The following is a 22,222-nucleotide window of genomic DNA, read 5'->3' as shown; positions in this document are numbered from 1 at the left end:
CACTAGCGGATGAGCCATTTTAATTTCGGCGTCAAATGCAGGCCTGCATATTAATGACCTTATTTGCATAAATCATGTCACTCCACTCGGGATTCCAATTAAACCCTTGATTAATTGCTCGGCTGACCCGTTAAATAGAATCCTTTAAGTGGTTCAACAGGCCACTGAAGCCTGTTGACACATATACAGAGGCAAGCAAACATCCGAGTGTAGGCCCGCACATGATATACTCTGAATAACACTCTTTGAAAAGGAATATTACTATATCTGAAATGTGAACATGCTCTGGGAAGTGTGAAAACCCTGCATGATGAAATGCAGAGAGAACAGCTCATAAAGATTCTGTTAAAGAGAGAGACGCTCCACTTGTCCAACAAGATGATGATATCAATGTCACTGACAGGGATGAAAACCACATCAGAGAGAGGTGTTTCTAAGTGTGAGAGAGAAGTAATTTTCTTTTAAAATTGCCTGTTGGACAAGGTTTGTTGACTTTCTATACAGTGTAAGCAAAAAACTGTTTTTGCAATAACGGAAGATGAAACACTGGACTTATTCTGAGGGAAATATTATGCATTTTCTACAAATCATACACTGCTAACCCTTCTTTTTGCAAGCTTCAAAAACCTAATTTTGGCTACACCGATATTTAAAGAATATACAGAAAGCAAGGTTTTGCAGTAAAACAGACATAGCTATGATACAAATTCTCCAATCAACGCACAAGCTCCTTTGAAACAAATTACTTCCACATAAAAACTCATACTTAACTGACAAGATATTCTTTATGTACATCAGTTCCTTGCTGTGAGTGAAAACTGTTTACATATGCTACCACATCCGTAAAAAAAGGGAATGCAGTGAATCAACTTTCCCTGTAAATGTGTCATGCAGAATCTTCAGACATCTGTAGCATTTACAGTTCGTCATTAGGAATCACTGGAGACATCTATGTTGAAATGGTAAATAAACTTAAACTGCCAGCATTCAGCATCAGCATTTTCAGCAAACTGAGCCTGTTTATATCTCAGAATTGGATGATTTATTCTCTAATGTTCTGAGCAAACTTGAGCAATACAACATTTCACAGGAAAAATAATCCTAAAAGCAAAATGTTTGTTTTGTGTGTGCAGATCTTAATGGAAAGAAACCATCCAAACATCTCACTCTGCTTATAGCTTTGATTTAGTCAAAAATGTCACTTGCATATGCAATTTAAAAAAATATATTTTTACATACCTACATTTGTACAAACACCATAATTTTACATAAGTCATCATTTTATTAATTCCTCTTTATATGCTTTGTGCTGAACATGAATTAGTTAGAAGAAAATCTTTAAGGTTCTTTCTAGATTCATGTACATTGCAAACATACAACGAACCAGTTTATTTCCAACCTACATCCAGGCCTGTATTACTGTCACACTGTGTGTGAAAATGAGAATTGTGAAGTGAGAGACGGGGGACAGTGGGATTGTGCTAAAGCTGTTATTAACATCAGAAATTGTGTTTTAAAAAATAAAAGTGTTAAATATGAAAAAAATATCACCAACTCTGGCAGCATGCAAATCTAGAGAAGAAAGGCCCATGGTAAAATCCCTCAAAATGTTTAATTTAACCAAAAGTCAGGGTAGAAAGGATAGGTTTTGCTTTCTTACAATTCAGTTACATTTTTTGCCATACCTTGTGGAGGTACAGATGGTGTGAAAACTGTATGTGAGAAGCACTACTTTTAAAATCCTTCCTAAATTTGTTGGCTTAGGTTGGAAGGTATGATACAATAAACTGAAATTAGAACTACTGTGATGTAATACTTTACTTCATATTAGTCTAGAAACCTTTGTAATTAAAACAGAAGCAGCCGCAGGCACTCTAAGCTCCTCTCATTCCATTTCCGTCTCTCTTGTTAACCAACTTTAGTTACATTTGGCTATGCATCACCATGGCAGCGGACACTGGCCCTCTCGTCTGACTCAGACATCATCCAGAGCGTTTCAGCTTTGAGTGAGTCATAATGAGTCCCACTCTCCATTGCTGCAGTGCTGAAAATAGGCTCACTCTCGTCCTTAAGATTTCTCTGGGGAGAGGGACTGTGATCATCTCTCACAACACTCCTTTCATTCTGTTACAAACATGCCTTAAAATAAGACAGAGGAATGCTTGGATCCAAACAAAGCTTGTTGGGAAGCTATAAATTGCAGTTTGTTGTTTCTATTTCCTGCATAAACGGCATATACAGATGCAGGATGCAATCCTGCTTTGTAGCGATACATCCTCATAAGTATGTGCCCTGAAGATGTTGACTATCGTGCATGTAATACTTTACAATATTGTAGATATCTTTTTAACAGAGAATTCTTATTTAGGTGCTATACAAGCGTACAGGCCAGCATAAAAACTCATACTCAAAATGTTACAAAATGTTACAATATCACTTAAACAAGTTATTTTGCTTATTCAGTTTAAAAAAATCAAATAATTTAATTTACATTCACTGTACAAAGACCAATTACAAGCTATCTGCTGAACTATTCATCCATTATCAATTAAAAATACCAAATTTAGTTTCCTGACTAAATTACAGAACATAATTTTTTGATAGAACAGTTTTGTTCGTTAGTCACCGTCACTCGACAAGGAGGATAAGTCACAAAGACCCCAGCTAAAGAAGATAACTATTTAGAATACAGTGAATAAGCATATTAATAGAAAAACTAAATCGAAGAACCTGTGAGGGAAAAGGTGCACAAGTAACTGAAATAATTTGAAAGGACTGTGATGGAAACAATGCACTTGTACATAAAGACAACTACTAATACAAGTGCCATGACTAAGAAATTGCAGCTACATTTGTCAACAAACCTGCATAGAGAAATGGAGAAAATGCAGATGTGCTGAAGGCCAACATTAAACTAATCTAGGCTTCCTTACCACCACAAGATGGACGTACACTGTTCAATTTTGAGTTAATTTTCCTCTTGTTTGACAATATTTGGGTTCAAGACAAATTTTGACTTATTCGTGTATTGTGCATTGGGAAGTATACAGGGGTAATTGAGAAGTGATTAACACCTCAATTTAATTTTACCTGGATGTATCACTTTTAAATGTGCATCTATCATTTTAGCTGATGCACAAAAAACATTGCTCTGCAAATGAACAAATGAAAAATACATTTCAGGTTTTCTAAATAGATTCTATCCTTTATTGTACAATGGCTCTGGATGCAACATCTGTGGATTTTACCCTTACTGTTCTGCCAGATGAGAGCCTCTTTGTGTAAGAAAGTCAAATCTCCCAGTTAAATTTGTAAATGAGATTTTCTAACCCCGGGCATGACATTCATTCTGAAATGCCCCTCTTGGGAAAATAAATATTTCCATCTCTACTTCTCCTAAAATTCTCTAAAATCCATACACTTTAAATAAGGTAGATAATGAGGTGCCACCTCTGTGCTGCCCTGTCACTCATTGAGGACCTGCAGGTGATTCACCATTTACACTCCTTGATAGGTGTTGCCCCAGAATTCCTCTCAAGTTCTTTTAGTCATCTATTCTCAAAACCCAGAGGGAGAAATGCACATTAATAATAAAATTTAAATGTCACATGAAATAAAGCCTGATAACTTATTTTACATATAACCAGTGGAAAAGCTGCAGGCAAACTCTACTAAAGCAAGGCAGAATGAAACCTAAAAGCTATTGATTTCAGTCTAGTAATTTATGAAGCGGCTCTATGGTAAATAGGGTGAAACCCTACATGGTTTCTATATGTTTTCTGATCATTTGTTTTCCATATAATTACACACATCATATTTATCCCTGGTTAAACTGAAGCTGCAGATGGATTCTTAGAAAAATTGCAAACTTGCCAGATACCAAGACACAAAAATCCTGTCTGTGGATGTTTCAGACATAACAGAATCTTTTGATCGATGTTTTATGTGAAACAACAAATTTATCCATCCATCCGTTATGGTGTGCATGTATCTAAACATAAAAGGAAAACAAATATATAAATTTGTGTGTGTGCGTATGATTTCTGTTATTCACAAAAAATTACTCTTTACATTTCAAGTGTTATACTTCATATGGTACAGATAGCTTCTTCGTTCTGCTCTTGGTGCAAATTATTTCAGTCTATGTGTATCAATGTCTTAATGTTTTAACAAACTCATTTCAACTATTGTTTTTTTCTCTGAATCAATTATGTGAATTTTGTGTTTACTGACCTTTATCTTTCAGAGTTAGGTGAGACAATGAAAAATCTAATTATGTCATTTATTTACCTTGTCAACTTCACTGCTATCGACTATAACGATGGTAAAGTATTACTTATTGATTTGGCTTCTTGTTGCTTTTACACTACTGTCCGTTTTAACATCCTAACTTTCTATTATAAGTTGAAAATGTGGTGAAGGTTGTAAACTGGCTGTCATCTCTTAATGAATTCCTCTTGTGGTGTGTTTATAGCTGATGCATAGTTTAATTTACATTTTAACGAGTGATCCATGCTTTGAGTAACTTATAATTAAATGTGTTCAAACTGACAACTGTTGATTTTGCTAACAAAGGACATACAGGCACAGCAGGGGGATCTTAAACTTTACAGAAATAAGGAGAGAGCTCTTTGTTTTAGTTCATGGTTGAGATGCAAATGTCCACGCTGTTGCACATCACTGTAATTGTGTTTGGAAATTTCCGACATTATAAAAACTAGATTTGCAGGAATCAATATAATGTACAACACCTGCAATCCTTATGTGAATTTCAAGCCCTGCATTAGACATTTCTGTTCCGGATTTGTATGCAGACACTGAGGTAACACCAAACTGTAATATGTTTACACAATATGATAGTGTGAGAATCTCATACCTGCCCAGGCCTGTTGCTACCTGCAATTTTTCCACATTTTGTTGTGAAAGATGAAATGGTCATGGATGGTTTTGATATCATGAAAGCATTATTTGCTTGGCTTGTTCACAGATCTCTGCTGCTGCTAAGATATAAAGTTCGGGACACCTTCTCTGACAAGTGTTTATATCTGAGCTAGGCTTCACAGTACTAGTCTCTCAATGTCCATCTTATCAGTTAGCCACCATCCAGTGGCTAACAAAATACAGCAGGTGTGATGTCAAGTACACAGAGAACAACTGTGCAGCAAAGAGTTATCAGTCAGTCTAAGAAAAGCACTCTAGGTTTAAAATAGTCCCATTCAGAACAGTTCAAACTGAGGATGTGCCACAGCTCTCCTGGAAAAGAACCCGTGCTCTCAATCCACTCCACTACCCTTCTGATGGGATTTGTGCACCCTGAGCAACTGTGACCAAGAGATCAGGCCCTGGAGCTTTCCTATAGCAGATAATGACATGTTGCTTTATCTCCTTATGAAAAGATCAATCTTTAAGTAGGTGTGTGTATGTTTTAAATCAATGTTTTTGCATTAATACACTGTATAAGAAAGTGTGACAGCATAAAGCAAAAAGTGAGTGAAATGTGGCTAAAGCATACAAAATTAGCCATCATGGGTGTATTTTAATAGATAATAGACATGCATGGATCAAATTCAGTCAGTTACTGGGAAATGATTTGTTTGGGATTAAGAAGTCCGTTAAGTCAAATAATCTGTAGACCAGAATACTCCTATTGCCAACATCAATTGATACAAGGATGAAAAGCAGGCAACCAATGCCTGCAAATGTTTGTATTCATGTTGCCACTTGCTTTTTCTCTAGCTACTTTGCAAATTTACAAATTTATTGTGATGCGGTAATTTTATCAGCTACACTTTCTTAAGAGAACAAGATAATGCCGGCACTTAGATCTTGCGGTGTGTAATTTGCTTTAATAACTATAAAGTTAACAAAGCTCTGGCACACGGCCAAATATGTATTCTATCCTTATCAATCCAAATAGCTCAGAGAACAAGTGGACTAATAATACTTGAGAAATAACTTAATTACAGCTCACTCTTCCCAGCACTCTAATTATAGCCTTTACAACAGAGCGGCAGTAATGCACTTTTAAGTGTAATGGGAGTTTACTTAATTAGGCCTATCACACACAGGCATGCTCACATGCACACACAGACTTAAAGGCTGGTGTGAAAACTGTCATTCAGTAATTATTAGCAGTGATGAAACCCTTTATTACCATTTAATTTACGCAGCAGCACAGAGCAGACTGCTGACCTGTGTGTTTGCACTGAAATAAGATTTGCTAAAAGATTTAAAAGCAATAATTTATTTATGATAGTCCAATAGGTTATCTTGTCTGGCACTTCATTTCCCAAAGCCAGTTAAAGGCCAGTACTATTAGTTTCTCTTTTTTTTTTTTTTTTTAACTCTATTTTGCAATTTCTCACTATGCCTAATGTCATTTTCAACGTGCACTAAGGTTGTAAATAAAAAAAGTTGTGGTTCCAAAAACACAAAAAACTTTTCAACATACAGTTTTTCTGTCTTATTGCCCTTTTCACAGGAGGTCAGACAAAGCGGTGGAGTAACAAAATTCTTCTCCAGCTGCATGAAGCTCAGTGTATTTCTGGGTTATGGTAGGTCACATCATTAAAGTACGTGTTTTGCATTTTTCCAAGTCAACTCAAGTCAAACACTTTAATCCCATTGTGGTTACTATTGTAAGAAAAAACCCTCCAAACCATATTTAATACAATATATATTAAAGAGTTAACAATATGAACATGGGGATAAATAGATTTTCACTTGATCAAGACAAAAAAGCATTTAGTTTTATTCAGAATTCAATATTGTCAGGTTTTTACTACTATTATTTTTTGATGGGATTTAAATGCTAAAAGATTAAAAATAGCTGTTAAACATTAAAATATTTAGAGATAAGTGTTAAATGTTCATGTGGTACTTTAGACCTAAGAAGAAACAGTCCAGGTTTAGAGTCTTAAATTATAGTGATGCTGGGTTTGAGGTCCACTGGATGTCATGTCATTTCATTAAATTTGTTTATTTCAGTCATTAGAGACTTGACTTAGACTTATCCTCAAAGACTTTAGATTTGACTTGAAAAAATTAGAAACCTCTTCTGCTAAGATTAGATGGATGGAGGCACTTTTTCAAGTAGGATCTACTGTTAAAAAGAGGAACCTCCTTGAATGTTGTGCATCTGAAGCACAGACACATAAAAAGGCAAATGTTGATGTTTATGTTAGCGCTTACTTGTTAAAGTACAGAGGCTTGAGTAAAAACTAGCTTTAGATATGAATCAGTTAAAACACAGGTGTTAAAAGTTTGTCACATGGGTCAACATTGTTAAGTTAAGAAAGCTTGCAGGGCAAGAAAATATCATTTAAAAAATAAAAAATGTTGGGGTTTTTTAAGCTCAGCTTTTTATCTATGAAATAAGATTCATAGATGAAAAAGGACTGCAGTGAAATAAGACTGCAAGTTTTATTTCACCTATGAGAAATCACATTAATATAATTAAGCTAACTTTCTGAGTGAAGACAAGTACAGTTTTCCAATGCCAAGGTATATAAAGCTGGTATTTTAAATTTGCCAAGTATTATATGTGATGCCATTCCAGTGGATTTAATAACACCAAAGTGCCAAGGGGATTTTCTTAAACAGGTAGAAGCCTAAAAAACTGTGCTTTAAGACTACAAGTGGTCTGTTTATTAAGCGGCCAATTTAATACTGGCTATCAAAGCAGAGAGCCGAGCGAATTTACCAGAAACACCAACTTGTTATACTTGTGCTACTTTACAAAGCTGAACAACATAATATGTGCAATATATATGTATATTTAAAAACAAATATACAGACCGAGTTAAACACAAGGTTTTACTTTCACAATCTTACACCCCCTATGTGAAGTTCAAATGAAAATATTGCATCATGATAAACCTTTGGAGGTCATGTGAGACAGAGCGTTTTTCAGGCTTCTCTATAATTGTTCATATTAAGATTATTCCAAATAATAGTTATTCAATAGGCTCAACTCTTGACGAGAGCCTGCTAAGACACTGAAGAGTAAACAACATCTCAAATTTACATAAACAGTCACTAATTTAGAGTGACAACGTTTATAGACAATGTTTCATAAATCTAGGGCACAACAGATAGCATTGGAGCATGTCTGTCCTTGGTTTCTGCATATAGTGCAGCTTTAGTTGAGCGAGGCATAAAGTTGAGGAAGTAGCAGAGCTTTTTGTAACCACAAAGAGTTCAAACAAAGTACAGAAGCTTTGTTTGCTTTTCTTCTTTCAGTGAAATGTGATTTTCAAAGTTTGTCACTTCAATAGCATAAAAGTGATATTGGTTTCTTTTTTTTTAAAGTCTGAATTTGTCAAAAAAAAAAAAAAGTGAGTAAACACACTTCTGAATCAGTTCTGTACACCTCTGTGCAAAACAGTAAATTAATTCATAAAATAATTATCAAAATTTTAGTTAACTGGGGAAAAAAACTTAAGAGGAAATACCTTAATTTTACCAGAAATTGAAACATTATTTTGGAAATATTACAGAAGTATGGAAAGCAAAACTGTAATATAGAAGAATAACCTACTGATGAAGATAGTCCAAGAAAACAATTGCCCTCAAAACTATTTGCTCTCTGAGTTTGTAGGGTCTTTTTCCTACTCATTTTAAACATCAAGTTTGATATTGCTCCTTTGTAGTGTTATTTTCTGGACCATTGCAGTTTGTCCTAAAGATGGAATGCAATTCCCATCCAAGCATGCATCACGAGAAGATTTCTTTTCAGAAATGAGGAAACACAAAAGTTCTGCAATGTACTCATGAGCTGTAAAAAAGTTCAGTTCCTTTATACCTTCCCTCTACAAAATAATGCCATCTTTAATGATTCGTAACAGTAATAAAAACAGACCTCATACAATCTGAGTTTGTAAACATAATCCAGTAAGACTGCTTAAGGCTGGACTTTTTAATAGCAATAGTTTGTGTTTATATCTTCAACACAAGAAGTGTATGTCAAACATTCTGCCTAATGATGAATTGGCTCGACTCCACAGATGATATCATTAAACAGATTTTCTAGCAATAGATAAAACTCAGGAGAATTTCAAGCAGTAAAAACCAGAACTGACTGCTGCTAATGTAGCACATTTGGCAATTCTGCACAAGTCTTCCTTAACCTTTCCTTTGGTGCCAACTCATCAAAAAAAAAAAAAAAAAAAAAAAACAGGAGGGGGAACACTTTCCAGCCTTCACACAAACCACTAACACACAGCTCCAGTGTGGCAGGCACCCAGCAAACATCCATGGGGCGAACAATTCATTAAAAAATGCAAGAGGATGATTTTTTTTCTCTCTTTTAATCACAGCAAAGGATTTTTCCAGATGGCCCCCTTAATGGGGTATTCTTGTGCTTATGTTTCCAAGCCAAATTGCTGGCCTACAAATCAAGATGCACGTCCAACAAATATTTCATTATGAGCCAAGTAAATTCATAACATGGCCACTTTTTTTCTTAATTTATACAGCTTATGTCTTAACAACTCAAGGGGATAAATGTCTAATTTAATATTTCAGAAGTTCCTCCATTCTATGTACTTGAGAGAATTTTTTTTTTCTTTTTAATCACCACATGGCTGTCTAAACACATGACATATCTTGCAAAAACCCCTGGAGCTTTTTCATATATTGTGATATTACAACCACAAACCCAGGATTTAATGGGATAGACCATTACAAAGTAGTTCAGACATGTAAAGGGAACAGAAAATGATACGTGGATTTATTTTTTCTACAATCGAAAACGTACAAATTGCACACATTTGCGTTATTACTTTTTCATTCTACTACCCCTAAATAAAATCTAACACTTTAAATTGCATTCACATGTCACTTACTTGCTTAGTAGATTCTACATGAGTGGAATTTAATCTCAGTATGAATACAGCTGCTCTGCAAGTAGCTCAACGGTTTGGTAGAAAACACTGGTGACAAAAAATCATGAACATAGGGAAATACATCAATCAGTTTGAGGCTGCAAAAGACTTGAGACTGGGGTGGAGGTTCACATTCTAGCATAATCACAACCTTAAATAAACAGCTAGAGCTACAACAGCATGTCTCAGATGAAAACATGTTCATGTAAATGAAAAGAATGGGGAAATTCTAAGTCTCTATAAAACTGGTACAGGTATACTCCAAAATACTTGCAGCTCTAATTGCAGCGAAAGGCAAATTTGACGACACTATTTAGAGATTAATTTCTAAAATGAAAAAAAGAAAGAATGAAAACATGGATTACATCTACTCCTCACAAATGTACACTGTGAAGAGTGTCACAAGATCTCAGTAACATACAATGGCATTTGTGGCTGTAAAACAATAAAAAATAATAGGTCAAAGAGTCACTTAAATCCATGGATCTCAAATATTACATCTAACGAAAACACTAACTAAGAACTGAAAAGATTGATATTTGTTTAAAAACTGACAATCAGCTGAATCAGACGCTAGAGTCAGGCAGTGACCAGTGACTTTTGGGTCATTTGTAAAGAGAAGAGATTAGGGGCAGCTGTTGATCCCATCAAAGCACCGTGTCTTGCCACAAAGTCAGACTCTCCAGTGAGCGCTGATCCACTTAACTGATTCTCTCAGCAGCCGCGGCAACTAAGGCGAGCTGACAGTGGGGCTATTTTCAGACAGAAATCACCCTTCTTTATACCTAGACACAGATAGAGATGACCCAAGCCACTGCTCTCCATTAGAAAGAAGAGGGGTTAAAAAAAACAGTCGGGTGGCCACTTTGTAGCAAAGAGCAACCTTTTGCTCATGACAGCTCTCAGAAACAGACGAGGCAATAATGTTCTGTGACAGCAGCTAATAAGGTTCCTGTGATCTGCTGATGCTATGACACTGTAGATCTGCTCGAGTTGGTATGTGAGGGTCTTTCTGTTGTCGATGTTTATGTTAAAAGTGTATGCTCTGAACAGAAGTAGTGTAATATACTGTATGAGGAAAAAATAGAACTGCTGATAAAAGACATTTGAAGAGTCTGATCACCACCTGTACTTTAGTGTGTCAGATTAAAGGGAAAGCAGACTAAAATAGCTGGGCAAAAGAAAAAGTAGTCTCCACAAATAGCTAATTAGCATTCTTCACTGTCTACATCAGAGCTGAATTCTGTATGGGTTTTTTTCTGCAGAGGAATTGTCTTTACATGCAAAACATAAACCTGCATTTCAACATTGGTCTCTGGCCAACTTATGTTTAGGGCACATAATATTCAGAATTGGAGTGAAATAAATTGTTCATTCTGCTCCACGTCTTCCCTAATGATCATCTGTCCCTAATACATAAGATCTCACACTAAGACTTGACCTTGGTCACCGAACAAGGAGTTAACCCAATTACATCCTGCTCTCAACACTCAAGACAAAACATTAACTGCCTCTGATAGGAATATGTAGCATTTATTTTATTTATGAAATAATGTTTTGTCATAATAAAATTTAGTTAATCTACAGAGCCTGGCTCTCCTGGGTCTGGAGAGCAAGACGACTTCATTTTACTGTTTAGCCTTGATATCAAAATAGTTCAGATCAGGTTCTGGGTAAATATGTTTATGTTGCTTTTGCTAGATGCATTATTGGTTTTACCACAGAGCAACATTTTGTAGAACGTCTTATAATGTAAAAATCTATCTTGACTCCTCTCTCTGAAGAGCATCACTCCAGACGTCCTGGTCTTTGTCCACCTTCTCTTAAGAAAGCTTCAGTCTGGTCTTCATGTTTATCTAAAAACTCAAACGTCTCCCCAATGCACTCTTTCTGATTCTGACGTATGCGTTTTTGTATCTACAGTACCGATTTTAGAGTTCTTGGAGAGACAGACCCAAGACATTACATATAATATACAATAAAATTAGTCACAGTGACATATCCAGAGGGCATTTTTGTTTTTCCAATTTAATATACACATAACCAACTGCACACTTGTTGATCAGGTATACTGGTACAATGATCAACCTGTGGAGAGTTGAGGCAGGCTGGGACTGCTCCTTCAACGCTCTGATATCCGGAGATGAGGCTAAAATCGATGGGATGCCATTAGAGCTCCAGCAACCAGATGGCCATCCGGCTACAACTTCAAAAGCAAAGTGTAGGAGGAGAAATGACAAAAGTTAATTATCTGGGTCCTGCCAGCTACCACAAAGGTAATCTGTGAAGTGGAGGGCAAAAGGGGCAATGGGCAATAATTTTGTCAAATCATTGCATTAAAAATGACATACAAGACCAGGTCTTGGTTTTAAACAGAGTATTTTTTTTAAACTTTTTATTTAAATGAGATCTTTATTATATTTATGCACATGCAGATTATTTTTTGAAAGATACTAAGTAGGGAAGTTGGATAAGAAATGTAAAAGGTCAAACTGCTGACAAGGTTCAGACTTTATAGGCTACATATTAAAGTGTGGTGAATCACAGCTAAAACTGCCACAGTGCAGCTGACACCTTATTGCTAAGCAGGGTGAGAAACCATCTGCTTTTACACTTGCCTTAAAAATCATGATGAGCATATCACTATTAAGAAAAAGTTCAAGACCATCTGGACAACAAGAGACCGCAAAGTCAGGAAAGTTCCCAATAATTGATTCAGGGTGGCATCAGTTGATTTAACTGGTTAACAACTTTTACTGAGCTACATTTTCTGATCACTCATTTGAAGATCCACACATAGTCAAAGAAATTTAATATAATCTCTCTCCTCTGTTTTTAATGTTTCTTGTTTGTGTAATCAAATATAACCATAATAATCGCAAGTACCCCTATTTCGCTGCATGCGTAAAGGCTCAGTCCTCAATGATTCATTTCTAATGGATAGAAAACACAATTTACCACAGTGAGAAAAAAGATTACTCTACTTTACATGCATATGAGAGATAAAATGAACCATCTGCAGCAACAGAGTGCATCCAAGCACCAACATCAACACACTCACAAAGACATTCTTCGTAGGGAACTGCAGCGAATAATTATAAAAATTGCAGGATCAGCGAGCCAACTCCTACATGCAGCCACAGGCTTTTTTCCTTGCTGACTTATTTCTGCTTTCAGTGAAGTTAATGAGTTAAAGGTCACTGGGCTGCTATAACACCAATTACTGCAACACTTCAAATCAGCACTGCAGCTCATCAACATTGGTGGTTGGCTGATGTTGGGAGATTTGAGCAAAGCTAATTGCAAAATAATAAGCACAGAGGCTCATGTCATCATGATGAGGCATGCACATGAAGCACTCCCTTGGGTTGGTGTAAAGGTTATGTACTGCACTTCAGCGGGTGTCATGGATCAGCGCGAGGTCGGGGTCAAAAGTGGCAGAGATCCTGTTGGGGTTAAAAGCAGGGTCATCTTCACAAAGCTTCGTTCTTGAAAGGGCAAGTTAGCCTGATCCTTTAAGGTATTTTCCATAAAACACTGAGGCAAGCACAACTAAAAAGGATCAATTAAGAATTATTTCACTTATTTGAGTTACCATAGTTGAAATATTATGACCTTGTTCCACATTTTGAATCTGGGTCCCAATTAAGGCATTTTAAGGTCAGTCACCATTGAAGTCACCAATTGAACTCAACTCCCAATATTTGTCGTTCATTTATCTGTAAGCTGATGTCAGCTGCAACTTTGGGGAGACGTGTGGACACATTTAATCGTTTTGGACATTTAGTTTTTTAAAGAAATTGTTTCTTGTTATTTATTTATTTATTTTTAACATGAGAATTTAGCTTTTCAGTCACCAGTCAACAATTAAAATCAGAACTGCACAATACATCAGCATTGGTATCGGCTAATTTTAGTCACTTTCTAACATAATAAACGTAAAACTAGGCTAATATTAAAATTGGATGTTTATTTTCATCTTGCTGCTCTTTATGCTTGTGTCTTAAACACAAACAAACACAAACATTTCTTAATGCAGAGAAGCAATCCCAGCTGCATGACTGTTTTTTCAAATGTGGACTGAGATTTACAATATTAGTAAATAACAGTTATGGGCTGTAATAGTATGATTAATATTAGTTATCGGCCAAAATATTCAGATTGGTGCAACCCTAATTAACAGTTATAAGTACAATGGTGCAGGAACAATAATTTTATCAAAATGATCTACTGACACTGTGATTGCAATAATTTTTAAGGTGGCAAAAGTTAAGATTATAAGAAAATAAAGAGCAATACAATAGCATAGCTGTACAAACAGCACAACTCTTCTTAATGGTTTCAGCTCAGAGTACGTTGCAATTAGAAAAATAACTGTGCATTAACATTCCATCTCTAGCTTAATGGAGCATAAATGTTTCTGCCAAAAATATGGAAAAAACCTCAGAAGCAAAGCTATGTTAAGATTGCAGGACCATTGCCAAAAAGAATTAAAGTTGCCATATTTGCCTTATACTAATTCTTTGATAAGTGAAGGGGAAAAAAGAACTAATCTAACTTCTACACAATAGATTGAACGGTTTCAAATATGTGGATTCGAAATTAGGGCAACAATACAATCACTGAGTCACATGTTTTTGAAAACACCAACTTGGTTAAAAAATTGCTGAAGTGACTTCTACTGTAAGCAGATAACATCATCGCGATGAGCATCTGCTGATTAACTGCTCCCTGAAGAGTACTTCATCAGCACATATCTGAGAGTAAAATGAATTCTAAACCTTGACTTCATTTTCTTACCCCTGGGTAAACCAGACACAGGAGCCAGCCTGGGGATTTAAACGAGCAAATTAACTTTTCCCGGATGACTTTCCTAACCTTTACACAACAGCTGAGTGAGCACAGGATGGCCTTGTACCACCACAGGTCAAACTGTTCTCATTTTTTACGACGCATTACTGATACACAGCAAAACAGACAAGATGTTGGTAACATTTCAGTGCAATAAGAGCAGTGATTCACTTCCACTGGTGATGCCTTGATAAATTAACACTCTAAAAAGAGAAATGAATTAGGCAGCAGCCAGCTTGCCAACCAGTTGGCCTGGCAGTGACAGAGGGAAGCACATTCCCAGGGCAACCTTTAGAGGAAGTGCTGCATTGCTAATTAACAACAAAGATAGAAAAAGAACTGAAAAAATGAGTAAATAAACAAAGAGAAAAAAATATCACCCCCACCACTTTGCTTCACACAGCCAGAAATGGATTTAACGGCAGAGGAAGTACCACTTGAGCTCGTTAGGAACTCTTAAATTTCAAAGGCTAACACCTTTATGTCTCATTGCTTCACAATGCAGCACCAACAGCCAAAAGAACAAATACCCACGCTGAAGCACAAAACCTCCAACTGGAGCAACAATCACCCCAGCTTTCATTGTTTACTTCTTCACTCTTAGGTTTGGATGCATTGGCATTGAACACACACAGACACAAAGAGTCACTTTTTTAAAAAGTGAAACTTTGAATCTTTGAAACTAAGTACTGATATCAAGGAAAATGTATTTACAAAGTTGAGGATGCGATTCTCTTCCTTTTATGATCCAGCCTATTGAAAAGAGTTTAATGGTAGAAAATTAAGAAGGAAGGATCTGAGAAAAAGAGAATGTAATTTAATGCATAATTTGTTGTATAACTGGTATGAATGTATATAATCTTCTCATGATTTAGTCCTTTGAATGGGAAGCCAGAGAAGGTTTGCAGTATGAACCTTTGCTTCATACTGCAAAGGTTTCTCTGCAGTATAAAGGTTGCAGCTCCCTCTACAATATATATGAAAAAACCCAACATAGATTACTTCTAAAAGATTCAGAAATAATAGTGCAAGCCATGACAAGCCCTCCAATCAGAGCTGCCAGTACTTATGCCGGCTGGCATTCAGTCCAGCCTTCTCAAGAACGTTTTCCCATATCTGTTGTGTTTATGCTGCCTCTGTCTCTTCTCTGCTCCAAGGCATACAGAGCCTCTCGGGCTGATTGACGGAAAGAGGTTCTGGCTCTTGCCAGGCAAACATGATTGATGCCCTTGAGATGGAGCACAGCCAGCGAGAATTTCACTGTCACTCTTGGATGTGCCGAGGGCTCCAAGATGGCAGAGCCTTGATATATCTGAAAATGTGAGTCAGTGCTCACATGTGGCGACTGTAAAAGCCACTTCGGTCTGCATATAAAAGTAAGCAATTTAAAAGGTGCACACTGTGGCTGTGGTTCTGAGTTTGCTCTGATTGGTTCTTATAGCAACATAACAACACATTACCTACTTCCTTTGAAACCGCTGAGGCACTACAGCAACAGTTTCACTTTTCTTGTAACAGCAGCAGTGTGCAAACCGGTCCTTCCAGCACTTGATAATTCTCACACAAAATGCTTGACATCACTTAAAACTACAAAACACACCACTCTCATTGCAGCTTTGCCTTTCAGCACTCCAAGAGATAACATGCTGAATGAGTCAGTGGGGATGTGGAGGACAGACAGGATGTAATCACTCAACACACATGTATGTGCACACCCAGACGCAGCACGGGGAGAGCAGATGTGCATAGGTGGGGGAGTCGTAAACTTACTTTTTTGTCATCTTTCTGGCTTGCTGGGAGTGTGTCCTTGCTTTGGTTGTCAGCGGAAGTCCGGCCACTCGTATCCATCTGTCCGTCTTTCGCTTCATTTTGCTGACTGGCCACTGACTGAGGAGAGTCCAGTGGGCAGGGTTCTGGCTGCTGAACACCACTTTGGACCTCCATCTTCCTCTGCCTAAACAATAAAAGATGAGATGCAACAGATTTGCAGACAAAAGATGTGAACAAGATTGTTCACTATTGCAGAATTCTAGCAGCACTTTTCATTTCCTATAAAAAAAACCCTATAACTTTTATACAAGTTGCAATAATTGCCTAAATTAGTCCAGTTTTGTGCTTGTTTATTTAGAGTCACTAAACATTTCATTGACCTTTATCGTGTTAGAACTCAAAGAAAGGGGTGACGCATTTGGAAAGATTCCGCATGAAAACAAGGACAACATGCTCATATAAAGGGTTGTGGCCATCATTATTAGTGAGCACAACACATTCATATTTTCCATGAATTTTAAACGTAATCAGAAAAGAAGAGGAAAGCAGAAAAGAAAGTGGCACTCACAATCAGGATACAGAAAGATACTTTTCCTGAGAGTAAAGGCATAGCCTTTGCCAAAATGAGAGAGGTCACCTTGTTTCAAGCCTAAAATGTATCCTGAGTAAAAGCTGTGAGGTGAAGGGGAGAAATAAATAGAGCAGCAGCCAGCAGAAAACCTTCTATACAGTCTGCCAGTTATAATTTTAATCTCTGCCTAATTACAGTTCGTTTAGGAGTACTGTGCCCTGCACCAGGCTTCATAGCCCCAGACATTTTTCCCAGATTTTCATGTTACAGCAACAAACTTCAATATATTTTATAACTGTAAGAAGTTTGTAATTATAAAGTGCAGAATCATAAACAATGGTTTTAAGTTTTTAGTTTTTTTTTTCTTGATTCACTGCATTGTAGAACCACTTTCTGATAAAGTTAAATGTGCAAGTTTTTTGGGCTGCATCTCAATCAGGTCTGTACATCTACAGACTGGAAATCTGGACCAAACTTTGCAAAATAGTTCAGGGCCTGCTGAAGAGAATCATCCCCACAGCATGACTGTGCCATGACCATCTTTAAAGGTGGGGATGGTGTGTTCCGGGTGGTGTGAAGTGCTAGCAAGTGTTTTGCATGCAAGCAAAAATGTCTGATTATTCCAGTTTATTTCATGGCTTCTGGGAAACCTACAAACATCTTGGCACTGTTCTATAAATGCCAGATTTGTGGTCATGTTCTGGTAGGTTTGTGGTTGTGCCATATTCTTCATCTTCAGGGTGGGAGAGGACAATGTTCTATAACAACTCTGCAATTTTGAGTCTTGAAAAGAAGTGTGGTGAGTAGCCAAAAACTGCACTCAAGTAAGAATAGCTTTGTGAGTCTTAGCACTCACAAAGCTAAGACTCACAAAGTAAGAAAGTTATTCTTACTTGAGTGCAGTTTTTGGCTACTCATCATAAGAATAAGTTTTTTACTTGAGTGCAGAATTTAAAAAATAGCTATCTAAAAAAATGTAAACAAGAAAAAAATCTATTTGATGAAAAGACAACTAAAGTATTAATATCTGACTGTCTTGTCTGGTTTAGTTTTTTTTAAAGATGTAATTTGACACAAAATTATGAAATGAACAAAATCTGGAATTTTTAAATAATACAATAAATAATTAACATTCTTAAAAGATGAATTACATCGCAAGAAACAAGTTTTCAGATCTCAATTTTTCACCACATAAAATTTTTCAAATCAATGCCATAATTTACGTTGATGTTTATTTGCTTCTGTGCATGTTTGGTTCAAACATGCTTGTTTTTACCTAATGAAGGTAAGAGGAGTAACTAAAATAAATTCATTTTAATTTTCAAAATGTTTATTTGTAATTAGAATTGCCATATTATGAGGTATGGTCCTGTTAAACTACTTTTAAATATATATTTTCAAAGTAATACATGCAACGCATTACAACCCACCTTTGGTCTTGAACGGCTCAAGATATCAGGCTCAAGACTCACTGCATATAAAATGTTTTCACTTTACTTTAGGGTCTATTGCAGAATAACAAACTCATTCATGTCTCGTCCAGCCACAAGGGAAATGAATCAGCACAAAGGCCTGCAGCTGAAAGGTCTGAGAGGGAATAATAAAACCAACAAGATTAAGGAAAGGTGTTAGGCAATGTTCTCTTTTTTGTTAGTAGTTAAATAGTCCAAAAACAGCATTCACATCACAGCACAAATTTGTACAAATGTGTCCTATTAATTGTCTTGGAGTGGAAATAGCTAGTGTGGATGTTCTCCTGTATAAATCTAGCTTAACTGCTTTGTCCTCTTGCAGCAGACAATCATAATTGAGGTAGATGTTTTATCATAGATCAGATTACTAATTTGTCAAGCCCTTAATAGATGCAAGGCTGCAGTGGAAGCACGAGTATCCTTTGATATTTTTGTCAAGAAAATCTGCAACCTATGAGAACTGGCTTACTTCACTTAATCAGCCTCTAGTGTACAGTCAGGGGACTGCAACTAATTGCACTTTTAGATCAGCTTCATTTTTAACTCAGCTACCTTAAAAGAAGGTTCAACTCATGATTCACTACTAGCCCGAAGGCACAATGCTGCAGCTGATCCGAGCATTAAAGATGATGCCACACCATCACTTCAGGAAGCATAAACTGCTTTTTTTTTTCTACTGAGCAAAGATAAGCATGTTTGAGAAACTCCTTATCAAGAGATGTGTGCATTAACATAGAGCTGAAGAGTTGAATGCAAAACATCCTAGTACAGATGGAACATCATATTCTTAAATAAAAAAGCTTTAAACATATTCGCTTAGTTACAATTTAACTCTTAAGTTTTAGCAGCGGTATATAAAGTATACTAAAAGAGGTCAAAATAAGTGCAGAATTAAAAATATCCGGATAAAATAAGGAAAAAAAACTTCGGTCTGCCTTCTGGAGCAATTAATTAGCTAAAAAGTCTCATAAATACAGCTCTCAAATGAGTTTTAACCAAGTGTTTTAACATTGCAGCACCTTGAGAACATTTATGTCAGCGCAGGTTAACACACCTGTTGGACATTTTAATCAGTGCTTGCGAGGCAACAAGTGCGATGCGCTAATTTACAGAGGTAGAAATCAAAAGACCTACTTTTAAAGTTTTGTGACCTATAAAAAACATTAACAGTTGTTAAGTCTTTAAAAGTGAGGCCCAGTGCGAGACATTTAAGGAAGACTCGAGCAGATATGTGGGTGCTAAGGTTGCACCGACTTTATGAAAACCGTCGCCGCTGTTTTTAACGCAGCTCCCAGCACCGTGTCTGTTTTTATTACAATGGCTTTAAACGGCACCGCAACATAAACAAGTCACCAAAAAGAACGCCCACAATACCTCTGTCACTTCTCGGCTCCTCGTTATGTCAGAAAGCATATGAAGAGGAAGATGCGGTAGTGCAATTTGGCGTTTACATCTCTGTTGTTGCTCTGACGCGGAAAGCCACAGTAGCAGTCCTGGGCACAACAATGAGCGAGCACTTCATTAAGTTGTGTGAGAAGTTAGTCCGTCAAAAAGAACCGTGCCGGGAGGCTTTAATGGGCTATGCTTCGGGGCTTTATTTGCAGCGGAGGGAGTTGTCAGAGCCGCACTGGTCGACGCCGCTGGTGCTGCTGCTGCCGCTGTCACGGCGGGCGTGTCCCCGAGAGCTGTCACTAAACAATCCCTCCTTCTCCCCCTCCCACCGAACGGATACGCCGAGCTGGTGTCAAGCATGCTGCGTTCAGGGGCTCTCTGGAATATCCACCATTCGAGCGAACACATCTTTAATGAGTTTGTGTTACAACACTATTTATTCCCTCTTTTTTGAGTCAAATAAAAGTGCAAAATCTCTTGTGTTCCTACTGACTGCGAGTATTTTTTTTTTACTGTTTCCTATTGTAGTTTTTGTAATTAAAGGTAGCGAAAGCTCCGGACAGTGGGAGGGGCCAATGTAAAGGCTTGAGGTGAAGTTCAGGTCAGCACAGGTACAAAGTTAATCCCACAGTTATTCATACCCTCGGGAGATTTAAATTACAAATGTTATTTAACCAAGACGTTTAGTTTCTGTAAACATAAAGAAATGCCTATGTTTCAGGTGTGGACTTGAGTGAATATTGCTTGATCTAAACCATCTTATTGTAGCTCTGGGTGTTTCTTTACGCTCATCATCCTACTTGATAGTCAACCAATGTCAGACTTCATCATATTGTCCTCCAGGATTACCTTGTACTAAGCAAAATCCATCTTTCTTTTAACTCTGAGCTGCTTTTATGTCCCTGCCTTCCCACATCACGGTGCTGCCACCACCAAATTTTGACTTTTTGTAGGTTGGCTAAAAAGATGCATTATGATTTTATCTGCCCAGAGCACTCTTATCCACAAGTTTGTTGTTTCTTTGTGCCATTATTCCATTGAGGTCATATTTGTGTAGGACATGACTAACATTTATAAGCAGATTTTTCCACCTGAGCTTTAGATATCTGAAGGTTATCTGATGTTTCTTACATTTTTCATTGCCAGAAAATGGTTTAGATAGAGCTGAACAAGATATGTAATGCCTGGGATATTATCTTATAACCATCATTTTATCTACTGCCTGTCTACTGTGTGTTAGGCCTTGACAGTACAGATGGATTTATATTAAATTACACACAAGTGGACTTTTATTACATATTCCAGATATGGCTGGTGCTCTGTTTTCTTAGGTGGATTGGACTGAATTGAACTGAATACAAATACAAGTCACACTTAAAGTTTTTACTTGTGAAAAATGTTGAAAGGTATGTTCCATTTTCCTTCAGCTTCTCTGTTATGCGCTACTTGCCTATAGGATTCATTGAAGTTGTGGTTTTAATATGAGAAATTGTAAAAAGTTACATTTTTACAATTGAACTTTTTACAGCAGCATTCATTTAGCTCTACAAAATGAATACTGCTGGTCATTGTAAAAGCAGAAGTAATAAAAATTGTCAATAAAACAAATAACACAATCTTGCCTAAAGTTGTGTAATTCTTTCCTTTAGTTGAAATTGCTGGTTTTAAAAATTAATGAGGAAAACATTCCTAATGTTATGTTGTTCTGCAAAGTACATCATGTCCACTTCCTGCTTTTAAATCACTGACATATTATTCATCCACTAATGACCAGGCAAGATATTGTTTACTTTTTTTCCTTCTCACCCTCTAAAAACAAATGTAGTAATACTACCTGCGTTTTATGGCAACAAATGGAGGGTACAAAATGATGCAAGAATAAAAAGAAAGCATTTATTTAACTTTAAAACGACGTAGCATATGTTTGGTAAAAATAAGGAGCACCTTTCTATTGTTCTTACTTAGAATAGTTAGATAAACACAGCATAGAATATGAAATTGCAATAATTATGCTGACTAAATATTTCTTAGACACCATTTTCTTAGAACTACTGGTGGGATATTTATAGTGGGGTTTAGTAATGGCCACAAGGTGGCAACATAAACTCATTAAACGCTCAGAGTCTAGACTCTAGACTCTAGAGTATGTCTGACAAATCCTCCTTGATATTACTTTTTAAAGGCAGACTACAGATTTAAGTTGAGACATTGGTGTTTTATTTCATGTTTCCACCATTATTTATGGTTAATGAATCATTTATCACTCTCTGTTCCATGTTTGA

At 36.7% G+C, this 22,222-nt stretch overlaps 1 protein-coding gene across 4 annotated transcripts in view; it reads right to left on the bottom strand.

Moving 5' to 3' along the window:
• LOC102220232 (RNA-binding motif, single-stranded-interacting protein 3) overlaps positions 1–20,218 on the bottom strand; it is a 316,476-nt gene extending 296,258 nt beyond the window's left edge. For 3 of the 4 annotated variants that reach the window (XM_023344472.1, XM_023344474.1, XM_023344476.1), the window contains exons 1-2: positions 19,923–20,218; positions 16,506–16,689 (exon numbers count right to left, since the gene is read on the bottom strand). In XM_023344472.1, coding sequence (XP_023200240.1) covers positions 16,506–16,679 — 174 coding nt within the window. In that variant the 5' untranslated portion in view covers positions 16,680–16,689; positions 19,923–20,218. Of the gene's footprint in view, positions 1–16,505; positions 16,690–18,506; positions 18,572–19,922 lie in introns of those variants that run through there. The other variant, XM_023344473.1, reaches the window with a different exon arrangement.
• Between the last annotated feature and the right edge of the window lie 2,004 nt (positions 20,219–22,222).

Source organism: Xiphophorus maculatus, chromosome 13, assembly GCF_002775205.1.
Source record: "Xiphophorus maculatus strain JP 163 A chromosome 13, X_maculatus-5.0-male, whole genome shotgun sequence".
NCBI lineage: Eukaryota > Metazoa > Chordata > Actinopteri > Cyprinodontiformes > Poeciliidae > Xiphophorus > Xiphophorus maculatus.
The sequence above is the reverse complement of the archived record's forward strand: the minus strand, read 5'-3'. Positions and strand labels throughout refer to the sequence as shown.